Source organism: Heloderma suspectum, chromosome 1 (assembly GCF_057233095.1).
Source record: "Heloderma suspectum isolate Gila_16-S chromosome 1, 16-S_ref, whole genome shotgun sequence".
NCBI classification, from domain to species: Eukaryota; Metazoa; Chordata; class Lepidosauria; order Squamata; family Helodermatidae; genus Heloderma; species Heloderma suspectum.
The window spans coordinates 360,385,471-360,412,852 of record NC_139458.1 but is presented as its reverse complement, the minus strand read 5'-3'; the positions used below and the strand labels follow the sequence as shown (position 1 = coordinate 360,412,852).

Here is a 27,382-nt window from a genome sequence, read left to right as displayed (position 1 = left end):
TTTCTTTTCTCCATCTAGCTCCTATACGTTCCCTTTCCTTGCACAATAATCTCCAATCTGAGGACTTGGCCATGCAACAGAAGAGAACTCACGACCCTACTCTTCCCTTTGGGCAAGCCAATTAGTGTCACAATTCAAAGAATCACAGAACTGGAAGGGGCCATTTAGGTCACTGAGTCCAACCCCATGCCAAGTGCAGGAATTCAGTTTAAAGCATCCCTGACAGATGGCTGTCCAACCTCTGTTTGAATACCTCCAGTGATGGAGAGCCCACCACCTCCCTAGGCAGTTGGTTCCATTATCTGATTGCTCTGGCACTTTGGTAAATGCTGGATCTTGACTATTTATAGGTTTATTGCAAATAAAACATAAAATAGTTTGTGCCCCTCAGGTGTGTTGCAGGTAGGATCCACCTCCACTTGGGGAAACACTGATTGTAGACCAAGGTTGTATGTGTTCTGTACTGTAAGAAAATCCCCAGCTCAAAATTCAGAATCAAGAAAAACTAAATTCTGCAACATGTACAAATTATGCAAATACAATTTCATCTACTGGCTTATTTTGCACAATTTATTCTGCTTGATAGTCACGGAAGGTACAAAATGCTTTGTTGGCTTCTGAAAACTGGTCCCCTGACCTGGGGAAATCCTTCTTCTGAGACTTTATCAGGAAACATTCGCCTATGGTGCAGTCCAATCCTCCACGTGTTTACTCAGATGTAAGTCTCACTTTATTCAGAGTGACTTACTTCCAAGTAAGTATTCACAGGATTGAAGACTCAAGGGCTAGAAGCTTGCTTAAAGAAGAAAAAGAATTTCTGGATGTCGTTTTGCACCCTTGGTAACTATTTAACAATTTATCGGGTGGCACCTTGCTTATGGAATTCTCTTCCCAAATAGGATTGCCTAGGACCTCCGTTGCTATGGTTTGGGCACCAGGTGAAGACTTTCTCATTCTCCCACACCTTTTAAGCTCTGAGCTTTAATAGCTCTAATCTGCTACTTTTAATTGCTGGTCTGTTTTTTATTGGCTGTTTTTATTATATATTGTTTTATTTTTATTTATCTTGTTATTAATCACCTTGGGAACCATTTTATTGAAGGGCAGTAAACAAACATTAACTAAGGGTACAGTCCTATGCATGTTTAGACAGAAAAAAGTCCTACAACTCCAAATACTGGGAATTTTTTCTGTCTAAACATACATAGGATTGCACCCTAAGTCATAAAACAATTTCTGCACTTGTGTACCATGACCACATAATACACAGTGTCTGAAATGTATGCCTTTCAAACATACAGTATGCCACCACTCTGCACCATTGTGTCTGGCACACTTCTGTTGCTCAGTTTTGTTAGTTATTAGAATTACATAACTGAGCTTTGGATTTGGGGGGTTCTGCTCTTGTTTTCCTAGTCCCAAGAGTGGTCTCCTAAAACACTATCATCCCACTGCTCTTCCTAAAAGAAATAATTGATATGATCCTTTGTCATAAATGGTAGCTCTTTGTTAATATATGTAATTATTCTTGGAACAAAGATATTGCTTAGCATGTTTCTGACTTGCCAATGCCGCATTGAGGAGTGCTTATTTTAACTGGCAGTTTACATTTTTATGACAACAAGATACATTTCAGTCTGAGGAACTCATCAATAATGCTTTAATCCACAGGAGTCTTATGTGTTATTTGGATCTGCTCAGCAGCAGTTGATTTCTTTTCTTGGCTTGCCCTCTCTGAACTTGCTGTGCACGAGACCCAAATCCCAGGGTTTGCAGTGACTCTGTGATGTACTTTTGACTGGGGGAGACACACAACACCAGCAGCAACTTTGCATCACCCCCTAAAGAAAAATGAACAAGACATACATTTTCACAGACTTTTCAATAAATTGCAAAATGCTAACAGGCTGAATTGCCCCAAAGTCAGGAACAGAACCTTGTCAGTTGGCCCCAAAATCAGATTTGAACATAACTGAAATGTAAATGTCCAAATCAAGCCATAGGTCTAAAAAGAAAAAAAAGAAAAAAGCACTCATGTATGTCTAAAGAGTGCTAAGATTAAAGGACTAGTGAGAACTAGTGGTGGAAGCTTTAAGCCTAACTGAAGTGGCAGGGTTGTGGTGTTTTTTTTTTAAAAATAGCACTGGTTTCAAAAAAGCGGTGGTGGTGGTGGTGGTAGGGGTGGCAGCTTAAAGGCAAGGCAATAAATACCTCCTTTTCTTCAAGGAACATACCCAAGGCTACACTACAAGTCCATATTAAAAGCATGATTATCAGATTTCCTGATAATCACATTTTAAAGGAAGGGGAACTTTACATTGCTTGATTGTGCAGACCATTTCATAGTCTATATTTATTCATAATTTCCATTCCCAGTTCTCACAATGGCCAGTACTGTGCTCTTGCAGAGCTTCCATTCACTTCAGTGGGGTGCATAGGATAGCTTTTCTATGGGCTGTACCTATACGTCTTCCACATCTACACAGAACTATAGCATCACATTGTCCAGCATCAAGGCTGAGAAGACACACCTTCAGAAACATAAAGGGCACAATCCTATGTATATTTTGAAAGAAAAAAGGCTTATGACTCCTAACATGCACCCTGTTAATATCATCAGTCACCATTTCATATTAGCTATAGATTTTAAGAGCAATGTGGAAATACCACACACAGGGGAACTTTTTAAACAATTCTACATTTTTTAAAAACTTGAGGAATGATTAAAAGTAGGAATTTCAACTCAGTGTTACTATAGCAAGCTATAATCACCAATGGAGTCCTGAAGTAAATGCGTAAGTTTGCTGTTTCGATATGGAACATGAGAACGCTGTTCTGATATGGCTCCAAGTACATCTGCTAGAGCAGACAAGCTGCGATTAATGAAGGAGGTCTCTCTCAGGACTGATCCAGTCACACCAGACATACCTAGCATAGTAGAAGAAAACCCATCAGTAAGAATAAGCAAAGTTCTTCAACAGTGCAGGCACCTGAATATACAATAGGGAACAAGATAGCACATTCAGTTCAAGGCAACATTTTTGTCTGCTTAATTTGTATTTATTTATTATTACATTTATATCTCGCCTTATTTTCTTCTTGCAGGGAACCCCATATGGCTTACATGGTCCTCCTCCTCTCCATTTTATCCTCACAACAAAAAGATGGACATGGTCTACTGACCCTGTGTCATGGAACAGTCTTAAATTTTCTGGCTTTACATGAAAATGAAGCGGCAGCTCAACTCTTGCTATAAATTCCATGCAATCTGAAAGTGGAGAATCACTTTTAGTGTCACTTCCTAGTCTGTTGCATGATTGTCCAGTTCATACGATAGAAGAAGTACATAGTTACATAATACAGATTTGGCACTAAACAAAAAGCTTATTTGGGCTGTCAGACGTTTATGGTCCACTGTTCCTTTATTTATGGAAGTGAGAAATGGAAACCAGATTTCCATGGATTGGTCATATTTTGCAGTGCCTCGTACCACTCTACTGTGACGAGTTAATCCTTCTGAAAGTGCAAGTTTCTATATTTTGGTGAACCAGCTCTGTATCAAACATTCAGAACTTGCTTTCCAGTGCCATGCAACTTCCAAAAGTGCAGACATTAACAAAAATACGATTACCTCGCCATGTGGTAAATTACCCTGTATATTATCCACCATGGATAGGAGTGCTAGGAGGGGATCGGAGACAATAAGACATGCAACTATATCCAATATAGTTCCAAAAACGACAGCCCAGAAGTTCTGAACTACGGGGCAACCCCACCACATATGGAACAGCGTTCCTACATCTCCACAACCTCTCCAGCACTGAGGGGATAGGGATAGGGAGGTATCCATGCGGTGCAGCTTGACCATGTCAACTTCATTTCATTTGAATGCACATGATGAGGTTTGGCATTTACCACATGAGGGAAACCCACTGACAACTAATATAACTCCAGCGTGACATTCATACAATCCTACAATTTCACGATGGATTCAGATGAAATATTCAACCTGGGAAAACTGATGTGGTAAAAGTGATTTTACCCCCAGCAAAAAGCAACATGAGAATTAGGATGTTTTCTGAATGCCTCTGCTTTAAGAAAATGATGTGTTGAAGACTGCTCTCGGGTTTAGATGAATAGATGTATGTTTTTAAACATTTCATTGTCTCCAGTGAAGTCCTTCTGAAGTTTATGTAATCCTAATCAAGAGCAGAATTTAGGCTGCATGCTTATTTGGGAGTGACTGCACTGAACACAGTTGGATTAATTCTCAGTAAACATGCTTAGTATTGCAGTGTTAACCTATTTAATATGTAAAATGTTAGCCAAAACAAATTAATGTTAATCATTGCAGCTCATTAAAGATACTGAGTGGTACCACATGGAGAACTGGTCTTTCAGAAGAACAGACCATCAAAAGTTTGCCCTCAGTGAACAATGGAAATATGCAGTATTGCTCAACTGCATATTGGCTAAAAAAATGTCTAACACACACAACAAATAAAATATGTATCTTTAAAAGGGTTCTTTAAAAAAATGTTAACAGTGACCAGGGAAAAGAACTCTTGGCAGCAATGTAAAGGGCTCTTTCATAATACGGGTTCAGTTTTCAAAACATTATTTCTGGAATGTTATGTTTGACTGAGTGGCTTTTCTTGGTAAGGAAGCTTGTCCTTTAGGAAATAGTCAGGTTTCTGAAAGGACTGTGTTTGAAGAGAAGAAAAGCACTTTGCCAGGGGGCAAGGGGATGGACCCAAAGGAAAGAGGAAAGTATTTACATGATCCGGTATTGTTTTTCACAAGGAGGTTGAAGAAGCCACACTTGAATTATGACCATTTTGTCAAATATTTGATGTTTTTAAATAATTTGTGCACTTTAAAGAATCTTAACTTGCAGGCATTCCTAGGTGGTTTAGCACTGAAATAGGAAGACCTATCACCAATAGCCTGAACAAATCTTCCTTCTATCCATGGTTGGGCATCAAGGTAGGAAATGGAAAGCCAACTTGGCACTCTGCAAACCAAACTGGAGTACCTTGTTCCTCTACAGGGTTCCCTCTCCCCTCATGCCTCAAGAGAAGTTCAGATCAAAGGCTAGGCATATCAGATATAGGCATAGTGAACTCATTCTGTAAGTGCCTGTTCTTACATAGCAAAAACAGCACCACCCACCAACAACAGGGAGATATCAGCAGGATTGGGGGGACCTTGAGGTTTGCAGAAGTACCAAAAATCTTTAGAAAAGAAAAAAAAAGTTTAAGGAGGTGCCTCCACCCCACAAGACAGTGTGATGAGGACTGAAAATGTTCAGTGGCCATGGAATGCTGACTGACTTGGGGTGGGGACAGAAAACCAGTGGGGGACGGGAATGGGATGGTGTAACCTGGAAGAAGGTATGGCTGATTGGCTGAAACACTGAACACGTCACACTGCAGAGTTCTGTTACAGGCCTCACTTACCCATATAAAAGCTAGTACCCAAGGTACTGGCACACTCCAACATTACCAAGAAACAGAGCTCCGGACAAAACTATGCAGACAGGAACAAACCTGTTTGTCAGTGGCTACTTCTTGGAGCAGTGAACAGGGAAGTAATTCTCTTCACATATGAAAAAGTAAAGGGGTGTACTCTGTGTTGGCTCCCATCCTAATATTATTTGGATGGCAGCCAACCCAGAGCACACCCCTTTACTTTCTCATATGCTAAGAGAATGACTGTCATCTCTTCTCACAGGAAAAAGTAAGGTTTGGGGGACACTGCTGCAGTGAGAGCCAAATCTACCCTCTATCCATGACAGAAAGGGGTTGGTCTGAAGGATGCATGGGGGTTCCCAAAGTTGTCACACTCTGCTCAGGTATTCTTACTTTTGTATGCAAATGAGTCTCTGTGCAACAAACAGGTCTCCCTCCTCTCCTATTCTATCCTACCAATGGATGGGCATTTTGCTAGTGGACCAAATAAAGACTGCTTGGATCCAGAACAGGCCAAGGGAGCTTATCTACCCTCCTTATCTACAAATTGGTATAAGCTGTCATGCAATATGACACTTGTTGTTCAGTCATTAAGTCGTGTCCGACTCTTCGTGACCCCATGGACCATAGCACGCCAGTACTTCCTGTCCTCTGCTCTCTCCCGGAGTGTGCTCAAGTTCATATTCATTGCATAATATGACACTAGCATTCCATAAATAACTAAATAGTCAATACTGGGGGTGCAATCAGGGAATATATGGTACTGGTATTCTGACCAGCTTTTAAGGACTGAAGGAAAAGCAGTACACTGTGATAGCTATGCTTCAATGGATGCAAGGAAAGGTTAAGGAAGGCGGTAGTTAAAGCAAATTGGCTACTTCAGTTTGATAAGAAATGTATCAAAAGGCATTTGAATGAGAGATCAGGAAGTTTTACTAAAAGAGAAATCTGAAGAGGGGTGGGGGTGGGGAGAAGCTTTGTCAATAAAATCCAGGAGACACACTTGGAGCTCTGTAGCTTTCCTCTGGAGAATAAACACTACATGGATCTTAAGGAACCAACTTCAGCACATTCGACAGGCATTAACTATTTGACCTGATATATTTCTGCTGTGGTCCTTGGAGCTGTACACCTTGCACAGGCCTTCTGCATGCACTCAGCTAAATGAACTAAATGCATTGCAAACAGTTCCCAAGGTAGGGTTACATCTTCACAAGCATGATACTGTTTTGTCCCAAAGGCTGACTTACCAGCACATTCACTGCCAGCCAAATCCACCAGTTGAAGTTTTGTTCTCATTTGCTTCAGCTTCTCCATAGATTCACTAACAACCTGTGTTGGCAAAGAAGTTCTGGCAGGAAAAGGGGGCTTGTCATCTTTCACTGAGATGGGGGAAGTGAAGAAATGTTCTTGACCCAACTTTTGATTAGAATGGTCACCTGCCCAGGGAGTAGTAGCTAGGGGGCAGAAAGAAAAACAAGGAGGAAAATGTATTTCCAAACCCACAAAAATGAAGTAAGACACATAGGAGAGTTGAGTTAGTTCAGTAAAATTTTTGGGTTAGGATCAATGATGGACCCAGATGACCAAGTAAGCACCTTTTCAAGTGGTTCTTATAAAGCTGATTGGTTCTGACTGTACACCGTTCTGCTAGCAGAGTAGCATGAGGGTATCTTACACTGGGAACTGTGGAGAAAGGAAGGGGGTTTGTGACATCACAACACCAGCCAATGAACATCCTCAATAGGGAGCTCTTCTCCACTCCCAACTCAACCTGCAGAACCATTAATTTCTTTGTTTGTATCAAAGCTGAAGAAATGTGTGTTTACAGAGCAGTGATCTGTATTCACCATTCATAAAACCTGATGCAATTTCTCTCTTATTTTTTTACATTACACCTGTCTTCACCCAGATGAAGGCAGTCCTTAAAACTAACTAGGAGTCCTCCCATATTTTAAATGTCAGCAGGACTGGCCCTGCTTAGATTACCCTGATTGTAGGATGTAGCACTGATGGAAGGATACAGCAAGGCCTTCTCAGTTGTGACCCTGCTTCTATGAAATTCCCTACTTGTGCCCAAGTGTACAGGTTTTTAGAAAGAACAAAAGGTTTTTTTCTTTTAAATCCTTACAATGTTTTATGCATCTCACCCATTAGTAAGTTGGATCATTTTGCTAGCTCAAAACTGCTCAAGCAGTTTTGGTTTTGTATTGGTTTGCTACTTTAGAATAAGATTTTGTGATAGTTCTGTTTTTGTAATGTACTTCTTATAGAGATAAGCCATCTAGATTTTTAACTAGAACACATGGGGTATACATTTAATAAATCCAGCTTAACTTAAACCTAGCAAAACAACATGAGTCAAGAAAGACCCCCAGGGTCAAGCCACATTAAGGAGTATCCCCACATTAGACCCAGAATTGCTCCTAGATAGCAGTTCTCAAGTTTAGATCCAGCCTGAATTTAAACAATGGAAAACGCTGACAGTTTATTCCAACTTGGAATTCAGTTCCAGCATTACACAACCTAGCTGATTACATTTCTGACCTGGTGTAACGGTTAGATACGCAGAAGTAAAAGCAAAGCAAGGGTTGTGGCTTCCATAGTGACCTTAGAAGTGTGTTATAAACAAGCTACTTACCAAAGTCACCATCCAGGACAGCCTTTGTGGTTATAGTCAAGGTTACCACAAGATGAGAACGAGAGGAATGAGCATGTACAAGTGTTGGGTGTTTGACCCTCAGTTGTAGGCCCTTATTAACTAGCTCCAAGAACTCCGCAGCATCTTCCACAGGCCTTACAAAAAAGAATGTTTTAGGGGAATTAAAAAAAAAGCCACTGTAATTTAAGCATGAGTGAAGATCTGCTAATTTTTCCTGCAACTCTTTTCTAGTCCTGTTCTCCATATTGCTTCCACTTTCCTTTCACTTAGAGCAGAAGTGGGAGATTATGGCCATTCAGATGTTGTTGAACTACAACTGCCATCTTCCCTGATTATTGGCTATGCTGGCTGGGACTAGTGGGAACTCAACAACATTGGAAGGAACATAGATTCCCCATCCCTGATCCAGAGTATCTACAGTTATTTTCAACAAAATATTCTGGGGGGCATAAGGATAGAGCCTGCATAACCTATGTGGTCCAATGACAGAACACCTTACCTATTAAGCTATGGCAGCTAAGTTTAATTCTGATGCTCTGATTTAAATGGTAACAATATAGTGGTAGATCTCAAATTAGTACTTAACTTATTTACTGTTGCTGGAATCTGTACTGCAAGTCACTGAAAAGCTTCACAAGTTCCTTCAAAAAATGTGGGGAAATGTGAAAACCAAAGCAGACTTGCATTCCAGTTCATGTATTAGTTTGGGAAATGTGAATTAGGTCGGCTCATATTAAAATGTGAACCAAACAAATTCTGCCCCCATCCCTACTCCATCCCTGTCTATTCAATGAAGTTGCAGTCACGTGACATACTTCGGTGTTGCAACAGCTTCAATTGCAACAGGTGATTATGGTAAAAGTAAAGAATTGTGTTTTGGTTTTTATGAGTAGAGAGAAAAACGACCAAGGAGTTGCATTTTGGGTCCTCATGTGATCCAAATTGGACTCAGTACTGTTCTTGTTTCTATAAATCGCTCAACTGCCAAAACTAAAAGGAAGCAACAGTTCTTCCTAAGGCAGCCCCACCACCCCCTGCCTCGAGATTGTAAGTATTTTCTCAGATGGAATGTACTCCAAGGTTAAGTGTTGAGGAAAGTGTCTTCCTGCTTTCCATAGCTATGTATATATCCAAGTATCAAACCCAAACAGCAGCTTCAATGCTTATCCGGCTATCAACGCACAATTTCTACAATCACACTACCACACAATTTCTATTCTGCACTGGTCAGGTCCCATCTGAGTTACAGTGTCTAGTTCTGGGTGCCACATTTTTAGGAGGACATTAACAAACTGGAGCATCTCCAAAGGAAGGTGACCATGATGGTGAGAGGGATCTGGAAACCAAATCCTATGAGGAACAGGTGTGTTTAGCCTGGGGAAAAGAAGATTAAGGGGAGACATGATAGCTGTCTTCAAATATCTGAAGGGCTATTGTGTAGAAGAGGAAGCAGATGTTCTCTGTTGCTCCAGAGGGCATGACTACAACCAATGGCTAGAAATTACATAGAAGCAGATTTTGGCTAAATATTACGAGAAATTTCCTAGTGGTATGACTATTTGAAAGTGGAAAGGCTGCCTCAGAAAGTGGTGGGCTCTCCTTCACTAGAGATATTTAAGCAGAGGCTGGGCAGCCATTTGTCAGGGATGCTGTAGTTGAATCCTGCATGACAGATCCTGCATCGAGCGGGGGTTGTACTTCAGATGACCTCAAAAGACCCTTCCAACTTTATGATGCTCTCAGATAGGAGAATGCAACCAATATGGCAGCGTGAGTGGGAGGAAGCCTCAAGAACAAAATGCTCAGAACAAACTGCTCAGTGTGCGCAGCTTCTGAGGGGAAAATCAAACACCAAGACCTGGTTCACACATAACGCCAATACATGGGCTAAACAACTCATGCATTGGCAGGGCTGCATGGGAGCAAGCAAGCACACTGCCTCCCACTTGCTCACCATTTCCACTTTGCATCTGCTTCCCAAAACAACCCAGGTTGTTCCTAGGTTGTTAGTTGTGAAGTCCAAACCCAGCACTCTAGGTTGTTGAGGGTTGAACAATCTAGATTTTTAACCCAACAACAAACCATAGGTTCAACTTCTGGGTTGTTTAACCCTCAACAACCCAGAGTACCGGGTTTGGACATCACAACTAACAACCCAGGAATAGGGCATTCCTGGGTTGTTTCAGTAAGCTGATGCAAAGTGGAGGTGGTGAGTGGACAGGAAGCAGTGTGCGCTCTCACACTCATTCCCAACAACCCATGGGTTGTTGTTATGTGCAAACTGGGCCAATTTCTCCATTAGCTACCCTGACAAAGGGGAAGAGGGAGGAGGAAACACATTTCAGGGGGTTTCCATGTTTTACATGCATATAAGCAAATTGATTACAGATGAAGCATTATTCAAAATCCCAGTAGCTTACTTTAGACTTTGGAGAGTAATGGTGGCCAAGCAGCACAGTTTCCTTATTTGATTTTGTTTTTCATTGTTAATCTTTCCTGTATAAATTGTTAATATTGTGTGTTTATTAATAACTTTCTCCTAGATGTACTGAATTTAAGCCATACATCCTATATAAACCTTTTTCCAAAAGGTGCTTTTTCTTCCCTGTGGTTTTTTAAAACTTTAAAATAAAATTAAAAAGACTGCAATAAAAGCACAGCCTCCCAAAAATTGGAAAGAAAACAAGGAATCTTGCTTCTGCCAGTTTTCTGTCACATGTCACAAATTCTAGCTTGCAGCAAATTTCTCCCTCACTAAAATTTCAGATGACCTATGACTACCTTGGATAAATCAAGAATGATATTGCAGGCCTCTAGGATTTCAGATATTAGCCAGAAGTAACTTGGTTGGGGCAATGGGCTGCAAAAAGAACACTGTGGTTTGGTAGCACATTGCCTTATGGATGTGTGGAATTGGGCTAGGCCGCTTTGTTGAGAATGATGATGAATAAGAATTAAGGGAACACATTACTACTTGTGGTATTCTCTGAGGTAAATTAGTTTTGTCTGATGGCAACTACCATACTTTCCTTACGTTACACAAGCGATAGGCTGCATTTACTGTTCAGTAGATTCTTCCACAGTTCTAGTGAAGTAATTGTAGCCATTGCTTAGCCACATTTCTTGTCAGCTAACAAGAAATACATTCAAAAGCTATTTCTTGGTAAGAGTGTAACATCTGCCCAGTTCCTACAAACTGTGGTGGTAAAAGATGACAAAAATTCAACAATGTTTCCTCAGTTTCATTTTAGCTTAATTTTCTTAACTCAAATTAAAGAGTACAGTCGACAGTATAAAAAACAAAAACCAAGGCTTAACATTTGATTTCTCCTTTCTACCTCCAAATGAAGCATGCATTTATTACGCTAAAATTAGTTTTTATTATGTTGAGTTCTAAACATTTGTTCAAAATCCACTGCACCTAGAATACTAAATTTAGGTAACATTCATATCCTGATTGTGGAAAGAGCAATCTTAATTTATCTGTGGTCCCCACTTTTCTGTGGGGTGATCAGTGTAAACAGAATATAAAGCCAGACAGAGAGAATTAAAAGTCTGCTCAACCCTCCAGCACATTTGGCATATTTTTAAGTCAAGATTTTTTGGCAATAATAGAAAACCACATAAACAAAGCTCAAGTGGTTTGCTTATGTTAGCAAAACCCACAGACAAAAATACAGTCTTAAATTATCTCCTTTGTGGACATAGTATATTATAGTTTATGAAGGAAATAAAAGGCTTGTTGTGTCTGAACTTCCAGTCATTCCCCCTCCTCCCTTCAAACAGTAGAAGAAATGCTTGTCTTGTGCATTGTGACTACAAGAGTTGAAGGAGAGGAAAAATATAACCCCCATTTCCATTGGGAATAGAAAAGCCTATGGGTTTCTATGGAATTTTAGCATAAAATGGTTTTCAAACCAACAACAACAACAAATCCCCTCAAACCTTTTCCTATTTTCTACTATAGTAAGTTTCCAAGTATAAGCAAAGCTACAATATGTCTCCCTCCAAGAAGGCAAATAGATTGAGATTTCCAACATCCGGAAAACCTTTAGCTGGTAAGACATCACCAGGTGTGTGTGTGGGTGGGTGGGGGGGTCATTTGGACGAAATATTTAACATGCAAAAATAATGGGTAAAAGTTACATTGTAGTGATGCAAGTCAAGAATGAATATGAAAAGCAAGGCAATATGAACAATGTTAAAAGTTAATGTTCTTTGGCACTGGCACATGCTGTATGACTCCTCTGTCACCATTTCTTGCCAAAAAGGTGTTCATGGACACACCGAAGTACTTACTCATAGGTAAGAAGTGGGATATCACTCTTTCCTTCCTTATTTGTGATGACGTCCCTTTTGACACCACTTGTTCTCCCACAGTTGTCTTTGGCCAGAAGATCAAAAACTTCATTGTTATACACTTCTACAACAGACACCTCAACCCAATGGCTTCCTAGCGGCTTTTCTGAAAGAAGCCTGAAAAAAAAAGGGGGGGGGCGCTTAAGAGGCTGAAACAAAACCCGAAGTAAACAATGTTTGTGATCCAGGAGACGATTATAACCCGACTAAAGTGCTTATCTAGATACCATCAACCTGTAACCCTGAGCATTCACTTTTCTGGAAAAATAATCTGGGCTCTTTTAAAATCCAACCCAGCCCCTACAGTTGTGGCTTTGATGTCTTGGAGCAATTCTGTTGACTGTACACTCCAGTTTCACAGAGTCCTAGAAAATGTGATGAATAAATTCTCTCTTCCCAAGCAATATCTGTGCGAAAAGTAGAGCTTGAAAAGAAAAACAGGCTTGCTGATTAAAGCAGCAAGCAGGGGTGCAAGACTCTGTAAGATGTGTAACATTTAAAATGTAGCACAGCTACTTGCAAATAAATGGTGGGCCTGTGGCCAGCAGCAAGTTGCTGGTGGGACAGCAGTCTACTGTAGGCAGCAAAGAAAGAGATGGCAAGCAAAGCTCTGCGAGATGGAAATGATGCACTCTTCTGAAGATGAGAGACCAATTCTTGCTCCAAATGCCTTACTGCACATGTGCAGGTATTGAAAATGTAGCACACCATAATACTAGGTGCCAATTAAAATCAGGATAACCAAATGTATGTAAAGAAAGCACTCTGTATTGCGGACTTGTTTTCTCACTAGGTTCTTACAACCAATGTAGGGAGCAGCATGCATGGTGGCTTAGAGTTACTTTGTATTCCCCCCATATGGGCAACCAATACCGACTTGTAACCAAGGTTAATCAGTTCAGTCTTTCTGAATACATAAGTTAAGTCACATCGGGCACTGTGCATAGAAGGTTATATCTAGACCTAAGTTCAAATGTTGCCCAGCCACATTAAGTAGCTTTGGGAAGTCACCGTCTCATAAGAACCTCCCTGTCTCTTAGGATCCTTGCAATGACAATTTTTTTTATTTGTTATGATGAAAAGTGTCTATAAATAATTTTAATAAATGATAATAAATCAAATAAATGACTATACCAGCCAGTTTTTGCACAATTGATAACAGAATATATTGCTAGTGGGCCACGAAGTTTGCACCAGGGGGAGCAATCCTATGGCCGCTAGTCAGTGGCTAGACAGCCATAGGATATGTGGTTTTCCAGGAACCAACCTCGGCGCCCACACTCCGAGGTCAGTTCCCGGAGAACCGACCTCCCCCCCGCCCCGTTCCACCCTGCCTCACAGGCAGTGCGGAACAGCCCCGCGTTCAGAAGAGGAATGTGGAGCGGCCAAAACGGGGCATTCCGGGGCAGGGAAGGTGGAAATGCCAGTATGACATATCCCATGTGTTGTCCGGCAGCCTCCTCCCCTGCTCTGCCTTCCTGAGGCTAGACAGCTGAAATTGGCTGTCTAGCCAAAAATGAAGGGCAGGGGAAGAGTGGAGGGAATGATTCCCTCCGTGCTTCTCCTGCCCTGCATTGGATAGGCGGTCACCTCCGAGTTCAGAGTCGGCCACCTATCCCCATAGGATTGCACCCTAAATATTGTATTCTGTCCTAATTAACTTGACTTTTAGTACCACGGAAACAATAACCTTCACTTTTATCAGAACATATTGGGTCAGATCCAAAGGCCTCTTCCATGAGCAGGAAGGCTTCTCCTGACTTAATGCAAGATCCTTCTGTGACAAAAGAAAACTAAGATCAAGTAGTACACTTCTATTAGCGCAAAGCATTGTGTAATCTCTTGCGAAGGTCCACTGGCACAATCTCAGGCACAACCTCTCAGCATGCATGCTAGCACAAGATATTGTGCATTCTCATGCAGGAGATCTTGCACAACATTTAGAGATGCATGCTTGAGCTAAGTCAGTGTTGTGCGAAGTCTTCTGCAAGCTCTTGCACAACAGTTTGCAGTAGAGCACCAACCCACTGTCTTTTTGCAATATAGGTTTCTGCTGAATTGTACACAAGTTCACTTATTCACTGGTTTTCACTGATAGAAACTCACTTCCATTTTTACTCCCACTAACCCTGAAGGCTCATGGCTATTTTGCAATCTCAGTGTCTGAATCAGTATTTGAAGGGGCACACAGCTGCCTGTGTGCACATCTGGCATATTTTTTTTTTAAATCTGCTCCCAAAATTCAAAGAACAGCCTCATAATTGAAAGGGGAAGAAGCTCATATGTACAGTGAACATACAAAGCATTGACTGAGAGCCACAAAGAACAATAAGGAAGGAGAGAAAATGTCAGACATTCCAACAGAGATGGGATTGTGCTGAAATACTATGCCAGAAATACTGCAAAATGAGAATTGTAAATAATTCTTCTATTCATGGAAATAGCAACAATTTGTTGTCAACTCAGTTTATCTATGCATATTGATAATTGGATTAAATATCCACATTGGTATTTTCTGAATGGGCTTTCACAATTAGTCAAAATTAAAATGCCATAAGAAATATTAACATTCCACCCATTTGGAACATTCTTCCTTCCTTTCTACTCAAAGAACTGAGATCCAGTACAGAAAACTTGATGATATCATCTGTCATCAGGTTGATAACCACAGCAGAGCAGGCATTGTCATAATGGCCTCTAAGTTGTGGAACAAGCTGCCAGCTGAGATGGGGAAGATTTGGGAGCTTGCCTCTTTTAGACAAATTGTAAAATCTTTCTTTTTAAACAGTTTTATTTTAGTCAATGTGCCTTCTGGGGTGTTTTACTTTATTGGGTGCTGTTGGCTTTTTCTGCTTCCTGTCGCCTTGATTGCAACTACTGTACTGCACCCTGAGAATCTTTGTGTTGAGAGGCAGGTAAAACTCTGCCAAATAAACGAAAGAAAGAAATACTGCAGTTCAGTGTTATCAATACCTGAATACCTCTTCAGTGGCTCTAGGAATAATTCCTAACTCTGACTCATCTTCCATGGGGAAAGCAAAATTATCTTCAGGCTGCGGGCCCAACATTGTGTATGTTTTTCCGCTCCCAGTCTGCCCATAAGCCATAATACACACATTGTACCTGCAAACAAGAAAGGCAGCTGATTCTTAAAGCCAATAGTTATTAATGATCAAAGTTGGAATTTTAGAAAAAAAAATTTTTTACAAAGAAATTTTACAAAGGGGGAAAGCAGTCCAGAGTTCTTCCACACTTGGCATGGACAGCCAGAATCGCCTCTCCCTTCCCTCCTCCTAAGCAGGAAATAGGAAGGGGGAGCTGCACAAAGGAAAAGAGGGGAGGACAGAAGCAAAGTCAGACTACTGCTTCAGAGAGTAGTGCTTTTTCTTTCCCTACCTGGACTCTATGTTCTACTTCAGACCACTGAGATGGGGGCAAGTTGTGGGGTCCAATCCTGGCACAAGCTTGTACATGGCTCTGCAAGGATCATAAGGATGCCTGCAGCTTGTGAACAGGGCCAGCTTAAGTCTGTTACTGCCCCTGGGCAAGTGATACTTTGGGAGATCCTGAGAGCAGGGATAGTCAATCTCTGTACTCTCAGGAGTCACTCTGTTCTTCAGACTGTGGCTTGGTGACTGGAAGTACATTTGCTTCACAACCTGACTTCATCTCAGATGGCCAGGCTCAATGATGAAGTTCACCATGCCTAGCCATCAGGGTTTCAGAGTTAGTTGGGGCATTACACTCTGTCTCTCTGCCTCTGCCCCCCCCTCTCTCTCACACACACACGCACGCACAGAGCTGCAACATTAGACTGCACGATCTCTCACCATTTTAAAAAATCAGTTTTGTTTCCTTTTAAATGAAACAAAACATTTGTTTTCTTTCAAATGAAATAATCTTTGTGAACAAGATTGTGATGTTTGATAAGGTTGCCAGGGGTGGTAGTGGGGCAGAGAGTAGAGCAGCTAAAGCTGCTCTGTAAGCCAAATCCAGCTCACAAGATTCCACCTGGCAAACCTTGCCCTAGAATAAGTTCCCTTGTCCTTTCCTTTCCTTTGCTTTCCAGCACTTTTACCCTGGTCTTCAACTGAAAAGACTCCCAGAGTGGTTAACGTAAGTTCAATAAAAACAAGACAGTCCCTGTCTAAAGGCTTACAATCTAAAATGATGGAGAGGGAGTAGGAAAATAGCAGACATGAACTAAATAGAAATTCTTATACTGATGAGCTGGTATGGAAACAGTTCAGAGAGAGGAGGTGCATGATGGAGCTGGCATTGCAGGAAAGTTGAGAGAATGGCCCTGCTTCCCACTTCCCTCTGCTGCAGCCTGATGGAATGGTTTCTACCTAGGTAAGAAGAGCCATGCTGGATCAGACCAAGGGTCCATCTAGTCTAGCATTCTGTTCACACAGTGGCCAACAAGCTATTAATCAGGAACCCTGCCAGAAGAATCTGATCTCATTTTTTGATCACGTAACCTCCCTTGTGGGAATGCTGTGGACATAATATACTTCAACTTCAGCAAACCTTTCGACAAAGCGCCCCATGATATCCTGATGAGCAAACTAGCTAAACATGGGCTAGATGAAACAACGATCTGATGGATCCACAGTTGGCTACAGAATCGGACTCAAAGAGTGCTTATCAATGGGATCTTCTCCAACTGGGGAGATGTAATGAGTGGGGCACTGCAGGGCTCAGTCCTGGGCCCAGTGCTCTTCAACATTTTTATTAATGACTTGGAGGAGGAGGTGCAGGGAATGCTGATCAAATCTGCAGATGACACCAAATTGGGCGGGATAGCTAATACCTTGGCAGACAGAAACAAAATTCAAAGTGATCTTGATAGTGGGCAGAAAATAACAGAATGACACTTAATAGGGATAAATGCCAAGTTCTGCACCTAGGAAAAAGAAACCAAATGCACAGTTACAAGATGGGGGATACGTGGCTTAACAACACTACAAGCAAGAAGGATCTTGGAATTGTTGTCGATCACAAGCTGAATATGAGCCAACAATGTGATGTGGCTGCAAAAAGGGCCAATGCTCTTTTGGGCTGCATTCATAGAAGCATAGCTTCCAAATCCTGGGAAGTACTAGTTCCCCTCTACTCAGCACTGGTTAGGCCTCATCTGGAGTACTGTGTCCAGTTCTGGGCACCACACTTTAAGAAGGATGCAGACAAACTGGAGAGGGTTCAGAGGAGGGCAACAAAGATGATCAGGGGACTAGAAACAAAGCCCTATGAAGAGAGACTGAAAGAACTGGGCATGTTTAGCCTTGAGAAGAGAAGACTGAGGGGAGATATGATAGCGCTCTTCAAGTATTTGAAAGGTTGTCACAGAGAGGAAGGCCAGGATCTCTTCTCCATCATCCCAGAATGCAGGACACGGAAGAATGGGCTGAAGTGATAGGAAGCCAGATTCCAGCTGAACATCAGGAAAAACTTCCTGACCGTTAGAGCAATACGACAATGGAACCAATTACCTAGGGAGGTAGCGGGCTGTCCCACACTGGAAGCATTCAAGATGAGGCTGGACAGCCATCTGTCGGGGATGCTCTGACTTGGATTCCTGCATTGAGCAAGGGGTTGGACTCGATGGTCTTGTAGGCTCCTTCCAACCCTACTATGCTATGATCCTATGAACCCACAAGTAGGACATGAATGTATCAGCACCCTCCTGTCCATGTTCCCCAGCAACTAGAGCACACAGGCACACTGCCTCTGATACTGGAGGTAGCATACAGCCATCAGAACTTGTAGCCATTGATAGCCTTCTCCTCCATGATTTTGTCTATCCCCCTTTTAAAGCCATACAAATTGGTGGCCATCACTACTTCTTGTGATAGCAAATTCCACAGTCTGACTATGTGCTGTGTGAAGAAGTACTTCCTTTTATCTGTCCTAAATCTCCCATCAATAAGCTTCATTGGATTACCCTGGGTTCTAGTATCATGAGAGAGGGAGAAAAATGTCTCCCTATCCACATTTTTCACAGCATGCATAATTTTGTACATCTCCCCTTACTTGCCTTTTCTTCCAAGCTAAACAATCCCAGTTGTTGTAACCTTACCTCATAGGGGAGTTGTTCCACCCCCTTGATCATTTTAGTTGCCCTTTTCTGCCCTTTTTCCAGCTCTACAGTATCTTTTTTTTTAGGTGTTGTGACCAGAAGTGTACACAGTATTCTAAGCGTGGTAGCACAATAGATTCGTATATAGGCAGTATGATATTGGCAGTTTTATTCTCAATTCCTTTCCTAATTACGCCTAACACAGAGTTTGCCTTTTTTTTACAGCGACCGTACACTGGGTTGACATTTTCATTGAGCTGTCCACCACAACCCCCAGAATCTTTTTCTTGGTCAGTCATCGCTAGCTCAGATCCCCTCAGGTTATATTTGAAGTTGGGACTTTTTTGCCCCATATGCATCACTTTACACTTGCTTACATTGAACCGCATTTGCCATTTGGATGCCCATTCCCCCAGTTTAAAGAGATCCTTTTGGAGCTCCTCACAATCCGTTTTTGTTTGACCACCCTAAATAATTTGGTGTCATCAGCAAACTTGGACACTTCACTGCTCACTCCTAATTCCAGATCATTGTTGAATAAATTGAAAAGAATTGGTCCTAATACAGGTCCCTGTGGGACCCCACTATTTACATCTCTCCATTGGGAGAATTTACCATTTATTCCTACTCTCTGCTTTCTGTTCTTTAACCAGTTACCGATCCATAAGAAAACCTTTCCTCTTATTTCACAACTGCTAAGTTTGCTCAGGAGTCTTTGGTAGGGAACTTTATCAAAAGCCTTTTGGAAGTCTAAGTAAACAATGTCTACCGGATCACCCCTGTCTACATGTTTATTGACACTCTCAGAACAGACGTTAAGCTAACCAGCCTGTAATTTCCCAGATCTCTCCAGATCCCTTTTTAAAAATTGGTGTCACATTGGCCATCTTCCAGTCCTCTGGTACAGAGGCTGATCTTAGGGACATGTTGCATATTTTGGTTAGAAGATCAGCAATCTTATATTTGAGTTCTTTAAGGACTCTTGGATGGATACCATTTGGGCCTGGTGATTTATTTACTTCCAGTTTGTGGATAAGATTGAGAACTTCATCTTTTGTCACCACTGTTTACCTCAGTTCCTCAGACTCCCTTCCTGAAAACATCAGTTCAGGCACAGGTATCTGTCCTTTTATCTTCTGCAGTGAAGATCATAAGAATTCATTCAGCTTCTCTGCAGTCCCCTTGTCCTATTTTAGAACTCTTTTAGCTCCACTGTCATCCAACGGTCCAACAACCCCATTAGCTGGTTTCCTCTTCTGATATATTTAAATAATTCTTTATTGTAGGCCTTGAAGTTATTAGTGATATGCTCTTCAAAATGCTTTTTTGCTCTCTTATTGTCTACTTACATTGCCTTTGTGCAAGCTTGTGCTCCCTTTTGTTTTCCTCATTTTCTGAAGGAAGCCCTCTTTTCTCTACTAGCTTCCTTGACACTGCTCGTTAACCATGCCAGCGACCTCTTGGACTTAGTGCTACCTTTCCTAACCTGTAGTATACATTTTAGCTGAGCTTCTATTATTGTGGTTTTGAGTAATCTCCAAGCATTTAATCCTCTTGACTCCCCGTTCAACTTCCTTATTACCAGTACCCTAATTTTAGAGAAGATTCCTCTTTTGAAGTCAAATGTGACTGTTTTGGACTTCCTGGGCAATTTTCCACTTAAATATATATTAAATCTGATAGTACCATGGTCACTGTTTCCAATTGGCTCAGCAACATTTACATCTTGTACTCGGTCCTGGGCGACACCACTTAGGATTAAATCTGGGGTTGCCTGCACTCTGGTTGGTTCCATGATCAACTGTTCTAGGGCACAGACTGTCACCTTGTGACTGTTGAGGGAGGGAATGCCCAATGGAGTTAACCTTTCAGCAGAACTGCATTATAGATATGCATTCAACCCAAACTGCAAAGCCCAGCTAAGCATCTAATAGGCTTGCCTCTTTAGATACCTCCTGGCAGCGTTCCAGGAAGCCCCTTGAGACAGAGCTAAAGAGAACAAGAGAATACAGTGCAGAGGAAATGAAGTACATGGCTATTCAGATAAAAAACACAAGCAGAGTCACTGGAAGATCCAGTCATGGGAAAAGAACAAGAAACTGTGCAGGGCATCACAGACCCAAGACTAAATATTTCTGAAGGCTCAGTAAACAGAGTCACACAATATTCATCCTTCTCTGCTATCAAGGAAGCTAGACAGTATTTGGAAAAAATGAAATAGAAGATGCCTAGTATGCCCCATTGTTCATTTGGGCTGGCTTGTGAATAATTAGCTGCCTATACTTGTATTTGGTAGAAGAGGGAGAGATCCAACCACATCCAACTCAAACACAGTCCAAATGGGTGAGCCGCAGGTGATTGTCTAGTACATGATGTCAGCCTTCAAATACACCTATTTGGCTCTGCATTTCTAGTGCAGAAATGTTCACCAACATCCTTGTAAAGTTTTCCAGCATTTTGGCTGGCGTGGAGAACATCCACAGACAGAGGAGGCTCCCCTTTTCAGACAGGCACTCTCCACCAGTTGAGGGCAAGAAATGTGAAGAAGGAGAGGGGCAGGGCTGGTGCGCTACCTCTCCTCGCATGTTGAGCATAACCAGAAAGGGAATGTCTGAATAGGTCCTTAGTCTGTCAAACTACAAATGGTCAGAAGGGGCAAGTAAGCTCCAAGTCAAAATGATGCATCTGTTCCATATTTTACAGAAGAAAGGCTGATCAAAAGCATGGACAATATAGGGAGCTCAGCAGAAAGGCTGATCAAAAGCACAGACAATAAAGGGAGCTCATCTTTTCCAGACAAATAATCTGCTTTTGTTTAAATGGTGCATCCCAAAAAAGACACAAAGTATTTTTGTTTCTAACAACAGAACATTTCCTGCAGGGTTGTGAACAAGTCATGTTTCAAGGCCATGATTTTAAACAGAAGCTGCCTGAAGGCAGAAAATGTTTCCCCAATCTGTGCACACCAATTGCACTGGGTTGGTAGAAAGCCTGGTTATTTGTATGGGGACTGGGGAATCAGAATCTGGGGAAGAATAGTGTGTACCTTCTTGTCAACCCTTCCTCTCTGCACAAGATGCAATTTTTTTTTAAATGCTAGAAGAAAGAGGCAACGCTGTCATATTGATTCCTACTAGTAGGCACTGTATTTACTACAGTCTTTCTTCCTTTGTATTGTCTTTACTTCACAACAGTTTTAATGTGTCATACTAACATTTGGGATAAAAGACAGTTATCCTGCTTCTGCAGCAGGTGTAGTATCTACTTACTAGATTTTGGTGTGAGTGTTTTGTTTTAAAGAAACAGTGTCCCCACCCCCTGGGGTTGCTTTTATCCCACCAGAAGTATTTGCTCTCACTTTTCAACTCACCCATCCAACAGAGAGGTTAGCAAAGGGGATACATCTTCAAACACTGTCACTTGTGAATCAGCAGTGCTGTAAACTCTGTAATGGGAAAATATGATTCTGTCATTGTGGGAAATTGGTCTATAAATGTTCAAAGTGAATAAAGAACAAGAACAAAAAAGAGAGTAGTGTTACTCATTGACTTCTTTGTATTAATTTAACAATACGTATTTTCTTCAGAAGCACTAAGATCTAAGGAGAGGAATTACTCCTGCCTATGCTGAAGCTGGTTTAGACATCAGGAAATTAAACAGAGAGAGTTGAGCCACAACTCTGTTTCGATAGCCAGATGCAAGGAATTTAAAGTGTTCTGGACACTACCAAGCCTGTAGGTCCTTGTCAAATCTGAGCTATTTCTAGAGACACAGGCTAGGTTAAGATATGTTTATTGGACTAAAAGTGTTGGTAGAAGTGCCAGGAAAAAATGAGCCTTTGAGCTTCATACAGCTTTCCTTCAGCCTGAAATGGTCAAAGTGCATTTTTTAAAGAAAGAAACAAACCAAACAAAATGCCAGGTTAGTTGTTTGCTCTTATAGTAAAAACAAAACACAAAATTGACACTCATGGCATGTACAGATATAACAGAGGGAATCTCCTAACTATGGTTAAGATGTCCCCTCTCTGGAGCAATTTCCTGCCTCAACCCACTCCCCAACTGTAACCATGGTTGAGCATTATGCTGGCACTGACATTAATCACAGATAAGGCAAGCCAGTTCTCTCTTAACCAGGATTTGAAATCATGTTTTTTTAAAATATGTTTATATGCTGCCCAATAACATAAAGTTCTCTGGGCTGCTTATAAAAAATAAGTATGAAAACAATTTAAATAAAAAATAAAATATAAACCCATAAAATCAAAAGCAGCACAAATACAGCAACAGAAACTCACAGCAACCCCAGAGTTAGAATGCAGATTTTAAAACGGAGAGGCCCAGACTATGTGAGTAATTTAAAAGGCCTGGGTGAACAAAAAGGTCTTCATTTGGTGCTGAAAAGACCATGAAGATGGTGCCAGGCAAACCTCTTTAGGAAGGCTAGAGAGGCTGCTACCAGGGTGCCTCTCACTGGATGTTGCACACTTCACCTCATTAGACAGGGCACTTGGAACAGGGCCTCTGAAGGTGATCTTAAAGTACAGGTATGGGAGAAGGAGGTATTTCAGGTTCCAAGCCATTTAGGACTTTAAAGGTTAAAACCAGCACTTTAAATTGGGCCTGGAAACAGACTGGAAGGCAGTCAGCTGACAAAGCACAAGCATAATATGGTCAAATTGTCCAGTCCCAGTCAATAATCGTGTGGCCCTATTCTGGACCAATTGCAGTTTCTGAACTGTTTTGAAAAAGGCAGCCCCACCTATAATGCATTGCAATAATCTAAACAGGAGGTTACCAGAGCATGGTTAGTTGTAGCCAAGCTATCTCTGTTCAGGTAATGTCACAGCTGGCATATCAACTGTTAAAAGGTGCTTCAATCCAAAGTGGTCACTTGAACTGCAAACCTTATCCTTTATATCAGGGGTAGCCAACTTGTGTCCTTCCAGATATTTTGATTTACAACTCCCATCAGCCATAGCCAGCACAGCCAATGGTGAGAAATACTGGGAGCTGTAGGCCAAAACACCTGGAGGGCCACAAGTTTGCCCACCCTGCTTTAGGAGGAGTGCAACCCCACCTAGAACAGGCTGAACACCATTCACCCAGGTGGACAGATCACTGACCAACACGTCACAGGTTTGTACGCCCTTAACAAAATGAATAGATACTTATTGCTCTCTGCACATGCCTTTTCGTTTAAAAGAAAAGAAACTAGTTAACATTGTGGTGTCCAATGTACCTCAAACATTTTTGTGTTGCACTGTTTTTAGAAACTGATACCAATACAATTTGTTTTTTTAAATGTAAAACTGGTATCATCTCAAAATCAAATAATGGGCCAGTTCACATGACATCCCACTGTGGGTTAATTTAGCAGACTGTCAGTTATGCGAGGGTTGTTAAACCCTCAAATAACCCCCACTGTCTGGGTTTGGACAAAACCACAAGCCCTGGTCGGGGCTTGTATATTCATAATGGCAGATGCCATGGCGCCCCGAAGGTTAATTAATAGACAGTGGGCTATGGTGTCATCTGAATCAGGTCAATATCTTTATTCCCAGGTTGGATTTTAAAGGGGTCCATGAACCCCAATGGCAGGTTGATACTGGCAAAATAAATGGTGAAGGAGGGCTAACCACAGTTAAGGAATCCTCACAATTACAACTGCATCAACTGTACTTCAAGAAGATTAGAAGGTAGTGTAATTAAGGAGCAACTAGGCAGGGAAGCAAAAAGTACTCAGTATGTGGCCTGCACTATCACTTTTCTAGACCTGTCTCATCTTCTGGCAGCACTTATACCAGATGGGTCACACCACAGGACAGCTGCTAGAAACACTTTAATGCTTTATCCCCTTCCTCTTCCACCACCAGGAATAATACCAAGCACTTCTTTATTTTGTAATGAACAAGCAGCATTCTGTTACCAGGCCCTAAGCAGATCGCTCCTTCAACCTGCCCTTCCATGTACCCTCTTCTGCCCTCCCCTACTCCCAATACCTAGTTAACTGTTATTACTAGTGAATGATTTTATTTATGTATTTATTTTTCATTTCTATAACACCCAATTCCCAAAGCTCTCTCTGATTCCACTCCTAATACGAATAGAAAGACACAACAAAATCAGATAGCACTGATTGAGAAGATTTATGGATGAGAAGATTTGCGGAGGTCAATATGGTGAACTGTAATGGCATAATTTAACTTGAAGGTTTTAATCTAATAGTAGTTTTAACCCCTATATACTTACAGGTATCTCTTAAGGTAAAGTCGCATCAGCATCTTTTTTATTATTTTAAATCCTTTGTATTGTAGAGTTTGTGTATGTATATCAGTATTTATGTATTTTTGGTGTATGCATTTGTGGTTGATATAACCATGATGGTTGAAACAACAAATAAAAATTCAAATTCATATACAGTTAGCACAGTAAAGGGAAAAAAAACCCTATTCCTCTGCAATCCTAAACACCATTAGCTGATTTTTCATCATAATTAATCCACATATAATGTAATTGTATCCATGCTTACCCACAAGTAAGTCGTAAACACTTTTCATTCAGTTTTCCCGTTTTTTATTTTTTTGGTCTGCATACAGAAGTATATTACTTGATTTCTAGCTTCAGTTTTAACAGCTGTGCTATGGTGTCTACCTTCTTCTGAGATTTTGGAAGGTATTCTGAGGCTATAAAGGAATTCCTTAAAAGCCTGAAGTTAGGTATCATTGTTATGACCCAGATTGTGCTTCTGCAAAGATCTAGAGGATGTACAAGGATCAGTATGCCAGTGCTTGATTTAATGGGCAGAGTTGCTTATGTTGTAATTAGCTTCGTATAATGATACCACCACCAATTTTGTTTTGTAATAAGCTGTCAAGCTTGCCTTCCATGGGGGCAGGCATGAATATTTGAGTCCTATAATATGGAGGCTTCCCCCCTCCCCCTTCAAGTGCCTCACTATGAGAGCCACATCATACTGGAAATGGTCCAATATGCATTCAGATCATGGACCGGCACAACCTCAGAGGCTTGTTGGCCTATGATCCCAAAGTATGTTTGATTTTTCCCATGACCCACTTCCACGTGGATCTCACTATACAGTGACCTGGGGAAAGAATCTCATGATGAGACAAAAATACCATTTTTCACCATCCTAATATTAGGTAGCTGCCTGCAGTGATGAAAGCAAACAGTTGCTCTCTGCCAATAATTTCACAGGTTCAGAAAATCAAGTGAGAATGCCAGTTATCACCTAAAGCTCAACCTAATAGTAGCAGTAGATGTTAATTAGTATTGTTGTAATATTTAATGGGGTGGGTTTTCCCTTGCAAAAATCATAATTATTTTTCATCCTATAAAAATCTCAGTTACATTCTTAAAGACAAGTAGATAGTATTTGGGAACACTCTTCCAGGTGTGATTCGAGAGGCAGAAAGGGTAGTAAGTTTTAAATGCCTCTTGAAAACACACTTATTCACACAGGCTTTCCCTGTCCTGTCCTGGACTTTGTTACCACCCTATTTTACTGTTACGATGATGTAATGTTTTAATTGTTTTTAACTGTTTTCATTTATTATTCTTATCTTGTTTTTATCTTATGATGCATTTTAATGTAAACTGCTTAGGGGTTTTAATATATTAAGCGGCTTAGAAGTATTATAAAATACTGACAATAATAACAATTAATAACAAGAACAACAACAAACCTTGCTACATTAAGGATCTTGCTACATTAAGGATCTATCTGGTATTCAGATGGGATGCAAAAAGGCATACTAACTTCATTCAAATCTGTTTTCCTACACCAGACAGATAATAAAAACAAGGCAGTCCCAAGGGATCTGTCCATGCAAAATGACAGCCACATGCTTCTTAACGTTAATTTCATCCTGAAAATTAAAAAAACTATTTTTTTAAGAACTTCACTTTTTCGCTAGCAAAAGTATATTTAAAAGCATAAAATACTGAAAAGCTAGAGGGCTGTTTTTTTTCTGAAATGGAATCAAGTATTTTGACATTTATTAGTTCCATTAAAAAAAGTTGCTAAAAAAAATAAACATTTGAAGTTCATAAGAACCATATGCTCTACTGTTTATAAGAATAATCTGTGCAGGGACACAGAAAAACACACTTCCAAGGGCTACATTCTTTGAGGGAATTTACCATTTTAACTCTCCTCTTTTAGAGGAGGGGGTATCTAAACATACATTGTCACACATCTGGAGTGTTCTATAAAAGCTGTAACATTGTGAACTGGAAAGAGTTTTCTTTATTAAAATTTAAGGAACTGGTTACTTCCTTCATATGAACCAATGAGGCGAGGCTCTGCTCCTGACAGGAATACTTGCTACTAGTCTACATTTGGAAGTATAGCTGGGTCCTCCTGCTCCAAAGCAGCATGTTTTTAGCATAAAAATAATGTCTGTTGGTCCCAGAAAATAAGAGATACAGAACAGGTAAGGTGATAGCTTTTGTTTGGTCATTTATTACTTATTGGTAAAAGGAGTATGAACAGCTTTTGTCTTAAAAAGAAGCCTGAGGTGAAATAAAATATTTGTGCTTTTGGTTATCATCCTCACACCTTGATCAATTGGTCACTTATTCCGTTCCTGGAACAACATTGTTCCCGAAAACTACACATGTGATCACAGGCTGCTATGCAGTTGCAATAATCATAACAGACACCCCAGAGGCACAGGATCACACCATGGAGAAACATCTTACATACTATTGTGAGATGTTTCTCCATGGAACATTATCTGAGTACCAGATTAACCCTGAAGGTGACATTCTTATATGTTTAAAAATCATA

The 27,382-nt window shown here is 40.9% G+C and overlaps 1 protein-coding gene across 4 annotated transcripts in view; it reads right to left on the bottom strand.

Moving 5' to 3' along the window:
• Positions 1–548: 548 nt before the first annotated feature.
• Positions 549–27,382, bottom strand: part of KIF25 (kinesin family member 25) — a 59,444-nt gene continuing 32,610 nt past the window's right edge. For 2 of the 4 annotated variants that reach the window (XM_084832093.1, XM_084832097.1), the window contains 7 exons: positions 21,942–22,016; positions 15,466–15,615; positions 12,433–12,609; positions 8,113–8,267; positions 6,722–6,928; positions 2,773–2,928; positions 549–1,841 (listed from right to left, as the gene is read on the bottom strand). In XM_084832093.1, coding sequence (XP_084688219.1) covers positions 1,684–1,841; positions 2,773–2,928; positions 6,722–6,928; positions 8,113–8,267; positions 12,433–12,609; positions 15,466–15,615; positions 21,942–22,016 — 1,078 coding nt within the window. In that variant the 3' untranslated portion in view covers positions 549–1,683. The remainder of the gene's footprint in view (positions 1,842–2,772; positions 2,929–6,721; positions 6,929–8,112; positions 8,268–12,432; positions 12,610–15,465; positions 15,616–21,941; positions 22,017–27,382) is intronic. The other 2 variants (XM_084832103.1, XM_084832106.1) reach the window with 1 other exon arrangement.